This window comes from Hibiscus syriacus, unplaced genomic scaffold, assembly GCF_006381635.1.
Source record: "Hibiscus syriacus cultivar Baekdansim isolate YM2019G1 unplaced genomic scaffold, ASM638163v2 tig00111005_pilon, whole genome shotgun sequence".
Taxonomy (NCBI): domain Eukaryota; kingdom Viridiplantae; phylum Streptophyta; class Magnoliopsida; order Malvales; family Malvaceae; genus Hibiscus; species Hibiscus syriacus.
This window is the reverse complement of record NW_024062949.1, coordinates 1,209,843-1,219,810: the sequence shown is the minus strand read 5'-3', so window position 1 is coordinate 1,219,810 and position 9,968 is coordinate 1,209,843. Positions and strand designations below refer to the sequence as shown.

Here is a 9,968-nt window from a genome sequence, read left to right as displayed (position 1 = left end):
TTAAGAGAAGTGAGGGTGAAACAGAGATGGGGTGAATGCTATTTATTTTTTCTTTACTAATATGACTCCATGCATCACTTGTTGAGTAATTGCATTACGTTACAGTATCAAACGAGGTAAAGTAAACAAAGGGCTGAAACCCTAAACCACCCATCCAACCGAAGACCAAAAACTTGAAACCAAGAGGCTAATATGTTTGTTATTTTACACCATATGTTCTTAAAAGTTACAAAAAACAACAACCAAGATTACAAGAAGATACAAGTTGTATCAGAGGCAAATCTGGAGAACTTTTTTTACTATCTCGGTTTCCAAGGTCTCACCTTAATTAATTTGGATCAACCCGAGTCGTACACTTAATTTTGGTGAATAAATCTTTCATCGATGATTTTCTATCAGACTTGAGACATGCTTAAACTATATTAAGCTGATTACCATTTCAACCGACCCACAACAACATGAATATATAAAACTCACAACATGTAGATTATTTAGTACTGAATTATGCTAGCACTGAATTGGTTGATGACCAAATACCACACCAAATATTTTAACTGCTTTCTCCACTTTGACCCGGTACTTAACACCATCGGCTTCTTCTTTCTCCATGTAAAACGCAACCCTGTCGCCGATACAAAGCTGTTTGCTGCAAACGAACTCTCGCCATCCCTTGGTAAGAACCGGCTTCGGGAACTTTCTGTCGCGTTTTCGAGTGTAAATCCGGAACTCCCAGATACCGCCACACTCGTCTCGAACTTGAAAATCAACCGCATGCTCGTCTCCGCTTAAAGGAGGGAAAGACTCGAGGGACTTTCTCGGAAGGTTCAATCGTGTCTCGATATCAGTCTTCCTTAGACGCTTTAAGAAGATTGGTGGTTCCATTGAAGACGTAAAAGGAGTTGCAGGACTGATCAGAGTAATTAAGACCAGATAAGTATAGATGATGCTTGTTTGTTGCTAGGGCCAGCCCAGCTCCTCCTCTATTTAATAAAGCCAGTTCCCCGTTGAACTTAGGGTTTAGGGTTTAGGAAAATTCAAGGAAATTTCCATGCATGTTTCTTCTCATTGTTACCTCTTGCCAATAACTTTAGGTTACGTGCTTAAATATAAAACTCTTACGAGGCGGGCTAGATTAATAATTTAAAACGAGAATCAAATTTCAACCCAGCGCTTACCAATTACTTCCCTTACCAAAGGAGGAGAATTTCCCATACCAAGTAATTTATTCCTAATACGGTTCTAATTTTGTTTTGCCACTGAAGATTAATAATGTTTTTAATTATAATTAGGTCCATAAACTTTTAGAAAATTATAATTTGGTCCTCAATCATAATTTCAAGTTGAAATTCCTTAATAATTGGTTAATAAGAGTAACTGAATGTGTTTTAAGGTTGAGAGTGAACGATACACATGTTTTAACGTTCCAAAGTCATATACATGAGATATCAATACTCAGAATCACAAACGTACCATCTATCACGAACCTCGACTATCCAAATTGCCATATACCACATGTGATCATACAAATAAATAGGTGCTTGTAAGCCACACATAATAACATTTTTCATATAAGGTAAAGTATATAAATTCTACTTTGATCATAAGACATTGTTTTATTAAGTTCATCGATTATTAGAAGTTAAAAAATGATACATTAATTATAGGGAGTTTTTTTTATTGAGTCTCATGATATATAAAAGTTATAAAATGATCATTTGAATATTCATATGTTCAAAAAAAAAATCGTTAAAAAATTGGCGGTCGAGCTAGACATTAACATGTGATATGATAAAATATGATCTCATAATCATTTGAGAGGTTTTTTATGGATCAACTCTCTATTTACAATATCTCGTCGAGTTAATGTTTGAAAACATTATGTCATCGATCTAGTGCTTGAAAGCAACGACAATACTAACAGACATTTTTAAAATATAATTTTATCATACTTTAATTAGTATATTAATGTCCAGCTCATACGACCATTAATTTTTAACAAAAAAATGAGTTTAGAACATACTAATAGACATCATTAAAATATGATTTTTATCATACTTTAATTAATATATTAGTGTCCAGCTCAAACGATCATTAATTTTTAATAAAAAAACGAATTTAGAACATATAACTAATTAAATAATTATTTTGTACCTTTTTAATAACCGTACAACTTATTATAATAGAGGGATTATATAGTACTCAATTATTCTAGCAGGGAATCGGTACATGACCAAATACGACGCCAAATATTTTAACTGCTTTCTCCACTTCGACACGGTACCGAACACCGTCGGCTTCTTCTTTGTCCATGTAAAACGCAACTCTGTCGCTGAAACAAAGCTGTTTGGCGCGAACGAACTCTCGCCATCCTTCGGTAAGAACCGGCTTCCGGTACTTTTTGTTCTTACGAGTGTAAATTCGGAACTTCCAAACACGGCGGCGCTCGTCGCTTGCATGAAAATCCACCGCATGCTTATCTCCACTTAAAGGAGGGAAAAACACGAGGGACCTGGTCGGGAGGTTCATTCGTACCTTGATATCAGTCCTACTAAGCAACTTCGAGACGATCGGCGCCATTGAAGGCTGGCGTAAAAGGCGGTGCGGTTGTTTGTCGCTGCCTGCCGCAGTACGCTGGAGCGAGCTCCACCGCTATTTATGAATCGAAAATGCTGATTGGTTTCCATGGACGTGTTTTCGCAGTGGATTCGCTCTGTTGATTTTGGTGGCCTTGGCTATTACGGGGAGATTTCCGTACATGTTTCTGCAGTTTGCTGAAGTTCTCGATTCAACGATGACGGCAATATTCTTGCCAGTTCCTTAACGTTACGTTTGATATATTATATTTATCAAAGATTAGTAATAATTCTTTTGGGTAGGCTTTTCTTTTTCTATTCTTTGTTTATTAAAAAAAAAGGAGAAAGCCGTTAAAATCGAACTTGAGATTCAATGTCAACTTAAAATATAGCAATATCTTTAACCACCACTCCACCAGACTAAGTCACTATTTTGATTTTAAAATATTTGAAATATCTTTTAGGTTTTTTAGATCTAGACACCCAAAATTCATTTTTTTTCCACTTGAAAAATCACCCTAACATTTTTAATTTTTACAAAATCTTCCCTCCAAATAGCCCTTTTGACCACCGTCCGGCCAATCGTGTTGTGCATTGCTATTGTCGGAGGGTTTACCGTCACCTCACGACCAAAGTCCAACCTTTTCCTCGTCGTGAATTGTTATCGTTAACTGTAGATTTCCCCTTAAATGCTCAACGAAAAAAACAACTACCACTGTTATTCTTCTTGATTGCGGTCGATCCCGACTGTCGTGAGCTACACGAATGCCACCACTTTCCTCCCCGTGCATTTCCGATCAAAACCCAAGTGGTTGTGTCCCTTGTCGTCGCTCCGTCGCTGCCCCTCTGCCGTTTTGTCGTGGGTAAGCCTATGTCACCATTTTTCGATTGTTTCTTCTCAGTTTTGGTTGGTTTTTGCATAGATCTAGGTTGTTTAAGGTAAAAGGATACATGAGCTGTAATCAGACAATCTCCCTCGGTCGTTTCAACCGTCACACGCTCCTAACACCCGCCCCTACGCATATGGTTGTTTTTCAGTCGAAGGAGTTTCTAAAATGGCTCAAGCCGAGCCAAGCTATGAACCAAGCCAAGTCGTATTGACAGAGTTGAGTCGTGTTAACTGAGTCGAGCCGTGTTGACCGAGCCAAGTTGCATTTACCTATCCAAAGTTGACTTTAACAAATGTTGTCCATTGACTTTGATTAAAAAGTCCTATTTTAAGTTTTTTAATGTTTTGTATTTTGATTCGATTTATTTTTCTTAATTAAGTTATGTTTCTAACATAATTTCTTTTGTTATGTATTCGAGATATTTTGAGAGTTGAATTCAAGTTCGAGAGTGATCGAATAAAGTCTTAATAATTTATCGATGTAGCTCAGAAATCGAGCTAATACATTACTACTTTTTGAATGATTTACAATTTTTTTTATCATTGGTAAATACATGAATGCCAATAATTGGTCAATTATGCATAGTTAATTATTGTTGGACTCGAACTGAATACGATATACATGCAGTAAACTAAACAATACTCGATCTACTCATGTAAGGAACAAGAAGACTAATAAGGAATAATTTCAAGTTCAGTGATTAATTGGTAATTCGATTAGCCTCAAAATCCCTAAAATTTTGATTATTTTCATTAAAAGTCTTAATGTTGGAAATGCTTGGATAAGAAATTATGAAAATACCTTTAGAAAATAAAAAGGACAATTATCCCTAAAGTAGAAATAACCCTGAAAAGTCATAATTGATCCAATGGAACTACTGTTTCACATATTAAATACTCGATCTATTTAGACGATTCCTGATAATCGATTTTTTTACCTCTGAGATGGAAAAACATACTTAGAATTTCTGATTTCTTGAGCAAGCCCCTGAAGACCAAATTACTGGAAATAGTGCATCCGTTTCGATTGAACAAAATGACAGTGATAGTGGGAACGACATGGGAACTCATATTTTGATCCATTAGAATCTTTGAATAACTGATTAAATTCCTGATTTGTTTGGAAAACCTCAAAAACTAGTTTCTACATTTGGGATTTCAAAATACATTGATCTTCAGATTACTGAATGTACGACACGTCACTGAAGTATTTAAAATGATTGGATTATCCTCGAGTTTTAAAATAACCAAAATACCCTTATACCTAAAATGACTGAAATATCCTTAAGCCCCAAAATGACTAAAATAACCTTGAGTACTGAGATGACTTAAATACCCCCATGACCTATAAATAAGTGAATGTCATTACATAAAATTTTGAAACATTGATAAACCTAATTGTTGTCCTTCCCCCAAAAGGTTATGGAGCACGACCTAAGCACATCCGCCATTCTTGGTACTATTGAAATAAAAAAATAAAATAAATATTACCGAAATACTTGTTCAGTTACTCAAGATCTGTTCAATGATGATTCTGATTGTGATTAGTTCAACTAGTGTAGTCAGTATTAAGAAGTGAAGTATATCAGTCCGAATGTTTGGTAAGTATTGCAGTGGTGGGATTTGTTTAGTTCGATTTGACTCGAAATCCTAATAATTTGAGATAATTTCTAAATACTGCAAATTATCGTTTTACTCTTATTGGGTTAAATTACAAAGAATTCTTCAGAAATCATAATATTAAAAATGCTTATGATTGCATGATTAATAGAATCACTCCTATTATATCTGAATCTTCAATAATTTGGATATAAAGGTTCTTGAGTACATTCCTAATTCATTTGAATCCTAAATGAACCTGAAGTATCAAATTCTAAATGTCTGATTAGAATTTATGTCATGCGACTTTGTGAACCTGTCGGAATTGGGATTATGTGTTCATAAAAATGTCTGATTGTGATACATTGTCATAATTGAATTAAATGTCTCATAATATGTTTCGGATTTACTAGATGCCTCAGAAATATTATTATTCGGATTAGATCGAACATCAGTTATGTTGTCATTTTGCATTCATATTGGGAAGATTTTCTGATAGGGAAGTTCAGTTCATTTACTCGATGGGATGAATGTCACTTTTCAAATTCAGTGGCCTTCGCCTTTGTGACAAACCCCACTTACATGGTGTGAGGGATGAATATAGTACGGTTCTGGGGAACCCACTCTTCTGGGCGAGATTGGTGTATGGGTGGGTGCATGAGCATTTGCATAACATCTTAACTGTCATGCTTGTTGATGATTTGGTATGTGAATATGATCTATGAATGCTTCAGATTATGCTTGTACTTGTTTATATATGCACCTTGGAGACACACTAAGCCTCGTTGCTTACTCCCCTTTAGTCTCTTCTTTCAGATACTCGAGCTAAGACCCAGTACTTGGAGTTGCATCTTACTACAAAACTCATTGTTTCTATAGTATGAATTTTTATTTGGACTTATTGTTAATTTCTTTATTTATTATTTTGTTTGGATATATTTATTAAGATTTACTTATTTTGGGATATTGGGCATTATTTTATTTTTTTCCGAATGGTTGAGAAGGTTTTTTTTTGTTTTCCATTAATATATTATTTAATAATATTTAGTAGTTTGGGTTTTTCAAAGCCTTATAGTATTTTACATCTATTTACGAGTTACAAAAATCAAAATTGATTTTGTGAGGGACATATCTTATCGTGACTCTAGAGATTCGATCTAATTTCTCCTTGGGTTAGATTTAGGGGTTACATTTCATGTGAGTAGACACTGATAAAATTTTAGGACGAGCACAATCAATAGAAAAATAATAAGGGAATTTAGATCTTCATATGGGTACTTGTCCAAACACAACTTAGATCAGCCGGTGATTGATAAGAAAAATGTCTTGTGACAATCATTCTTCTAATTTAAATAGAGAATTATGATCAATAGTTCAATAGGTTTCAAGAGATGATGAACACTAGCGAAGTTGGGTCCTTCAGCTTGAGAGTTGAGAGAGAGTTTCATTCTGCCAATTTAAAATTAGAAGCTTATCTTTATTATAAAATTTTAAATTATCATATATTTTTTATATTTTCTTTTATAAAATTTTAGATTATCATATATTATATATTTTTTATATTTTCTTTTGATAAATTATTTTTATTTCTTAAAATTATATATGTTTGTATCTATCTAAAATATTAAAAGTTCACATCTAAGAAAATTCTTTGCATTCGTCCCTTATTGAGGTTGGTAATGACTAAACTCGGTTGCTGTTGTTGTACCTCACTAGATTCCCCACGGCTCAATGTGGACTGCTGGGATGTTATTGACCAGGGAGAATGACGGGATCCACCGGAGAACAAGGGACGTTGCGACTGGACTTTGTATAATTTTATCGGATCTAAAAATATTTTTAAAGGTGAACATATATATATTAATAACATAAAATTTTCATATGAGATGAGCATAACCAATAAAATAAGTAATTAAGTAAAGAAAATTCAGGGTGAGCATATACTCATCTAAGACTAAGGATGGCACTGAATCTGATCGAGGCAGCAAGTATGAGTGTCCTAGGGAAGAACGCAAAACCCTGGCCGGCTTATCATCATCTTTCTTCCCTTTCTTAGGTAGTTTACTCGCTTTCTGCTTTCCATGATCCCCTCTATCAACTATTAACGAGTCATCTATTTTCTTCAGCACTAAATGACTCGTCGCTGTCACTTGAAGAGGACGATGAAGATGAATTGCTCCTGGGCTCGTGCCTCAGCAGGGTCTGAGTTAACTACTTCCAAATCATTGAAATCTGCAGACACAGCATCTTCTCGACTATTTTGGTTAACAAAATTTAAGAAAAGAAACTTGGGGTGTGTTCGTTTCGTGAAAACATTTTCTTTATTTTTTGGTGTTTAATTGGAGTAAAATGAACTGATTACCTCATTAACCTAATAAATAAGTAATTGAAGACTTAGCCAGAAGCATAGACGTGTACCCTAAGGCATATGCTTCCTTGGACATCAAGCAGTTAATTAACTTAATTTAATGATATCGATTTAAATATTACAAACTCCCAATTATGAGAGTTGATAATGTCTTTAGCTGTTAATCTACCATTAAAATTCCGTGGAAACAACCGATTGTAGACATATTCAAGCAACAACGCTTAACCCTTGTTTATATTTCGCATATGGCTAACCTACCATCCTCCAACTCCCATATTTCATTCGTCAACACCAAGATTTTCTTTAACAACTGCCTTCAACCACCACTTGGCAATGTCGGGAGCGTCGCTGCGACCGAGAGCTGCTGTTTCCAAGCAAACATCTCATTCAATAGGCGGCAACAGCAGCGAGCGTGACCGTGAAACACGAAAATCTCAATCACAGCAGCCTACTTTATCTCGACGGGCACTCTCGCAAACCTTGACGTGGACGGCAAACTTAGCCAATCTTCTTCCTACAGGCACGCTGTTAGCTTTCCAGCTCCTAGTGCCGGTTTTCACCAACAACGGGTCGTGTGATCCCGCCACGCGCGCCATGACGCTCCTCCTCCTCCTCCTCCTCCTCACCCTTTCTTGTTTCCTCGCCTGCTTCACCGACAGCGTCGAGGCATCCGACGGACGAGTTTATTCGGTTTCGCGACGTTCAAAGGGTTGTTCTTGTTTGACTATCCCGATCCCAAAGATTCAAGTTTGCCCGATTTGAGCAAGTATAGACTCAAGTTTATCGATGGCGTTCACGCTGTTTTGTCGGTGTTCGTGTTCGGTGCAGTAGCTTTGAGAGACAAGAATGTGTTGAATTGCTTCTACCCGGCACCTGAACATGAAACCGAGGAGGTTTTGAGCATTGCACCGGTCGGAGTTGGGCTGATTTGCAGCTTATTGTTCGTAGTTTTTCCGACCACGAGGCATGGAATTGGCTATCCGATCACGACAAGGAAATAGTTGATCATTTATTTTGTTCACCAAACTGTCGAATTCCAACCCTGAAATTTGGGATTTCATTATTTGATCTGTGGATTATATAGATTAACGTTGAACTTCTAGTTTATTGTCTACTCCTAGGGATGAAACTACGTTAACGAATAATTATTTGCCCCGAAAATACGACACGATGCAATACTCTCCTAATAATGGATAAGGATGAGTATAATTCAATTTAAAGAGGGATCTTAAATACAGATGCATTTTACATTGCTATTAGACTATATAAAGAGGGATTCATGGATGTTTTAGAGCACACACTTGATTATTTGCAATTCTGATTTCTAATCCATAAAACATATGAAGATGACTAGGTTTTCATGGGCTCCCTTTGCCTTCTTCTTCGTCCTTGCTGTTTTCACTTTCACCATTCAAACAGTAAACGTACTGCATCTCTTTATCATCTCTTCTTTCTCATTGAATTTTGATTTATAAACTATGAATTGCATCTCTCTCTACTTCTACTTGTTTCATGTCCACAGGCTGGTGGGGAAGGATCACTTTTCCTCCAAGGTAAAATGCATTATTATTCAAATTCCCATTCTCTATATACCCATCGTGATAATTCGATTCACTAAAACTTTTATTATATTTAGAGATGTCTTTTGATCGATTCAAATTGAATTTCTCTAATCGATTGTTGTATGTAGATTGTCCGAACGCCAGTAATGTTCGGTGTTCGAAGACACATCATAAAAGTACATGTTTGGAATTCTACAACTACTGTTGTAAGAGGTGTTTGTGTGTTCCTTTGAGTTTTTATAGCCACACTGGAGAATGTTCATGCTACGACAACATCAAGACTAAGGAAGGCAAATATAAATGTCCTTAATTATGAATAATACGATTAATTTCCAATTAAAGATGTTACAATAAATTGAGATGTTGAAAATTTTATCTTGCAATAATATGCTGCCATTTAATTCCAATTACATGATTTTGTTGCTATATTTTAGAAAATCTGAGAAAAAAATATTACTTCAAGTTTTTAACCGTAGATGACTGAAATAAAAATATAATGTTACTACTATTTTTATTTTTAAGGTTTAATATTATGCTATAGATACGGGTTCAATGGTATGCAGCTCGACAATGTGCTGCCTTAGATAATGAGAAGATAATCTTAAATCCATACGATAATTTCGTACTATAAACTAGTTTTTAAATATTTTTATACAGTATCTCTTCGTTAGGTGTTCTCGCCCACTCAACCATTTTTTTTGGTTACAAATAATAGAAAGCTAGCAGTAAGTAATGCGACTTCTCCAACGATCCATGTCTAGTTGGAGAAGCCGATGAATTCCATTAGGTGGGTCGTTTAGCTCAAAGAGCCCATCGGGTACTGAATGGTCAAGTAGGGTGAGCGCATCTTCCATACGGTAATGTGAACCATCCTAATACTCCATTGACGTTGGAGGATTCCCCGAATTCTGCGACTAATGGTCGGTTCAAAGGACAGCGCAGGAAAAGGAGAGGATATTGATTGCTTCCTAACTATC

At 35.7% G+C, this 9,968-nt stretch overlaps 1 protein-coding gene and 1 pseudogene across 1 annotated transcript; both read left to right on the top strand.

Annotated features, from left to right (window-relative positions):
* The first annotated feature begins 7,731 nt into the window (after positions 1-7,731).
* On the top strand, positions 7,732-8,444 carry LOC120149414 (annotated as a pseudogene).
* Positions 8,445-8,769: 325 nt separating this feature from the next.
* LOC120149415 (gibberellin-regulated protein 12-like) lies at positions 8,770-9,301 on the top strand. The gene is made up of 3 exons (XM_039162208.1): positions 8,770-8,853; positions 8,952-8,982; positions 9,120-9,301. Exons 1-3 carry the CDS (start codon positions 8,770-8,772, stop codon positions 9,299-9,301), a joined length of 297 nt encoding a protein of 98 aa, XP_039018139.1.
* The last annotated feature ends 667 nt before the right edge of the window (positions 9,302-9,968 follow it).

Bases quoted from the DNA above. Each gene is read 5' to 3' on its own strand.
- LOC120149415 (XM_039162208.1), top strand. From the start codon at position 8,770: ATGAAGATGACTAGGTTTTCATGGGCTCCCTTTGCCTTCTTCTTCGTC. The intron at 8,854-8,951 runs GTACTGCATCTC...TCATGTCCACAG, and splicing joins TCACCATTCAAACAGTAAAC to GCTGGTGGGGAAGGATCACT. The intron at 8,983-9,119 runs GTAAAATGCATT...TGTTGTATGTAG, and splicing joins AGGATCACTTTTCCTCCAAG to ATTGTCCGAACGCCAGTAAT.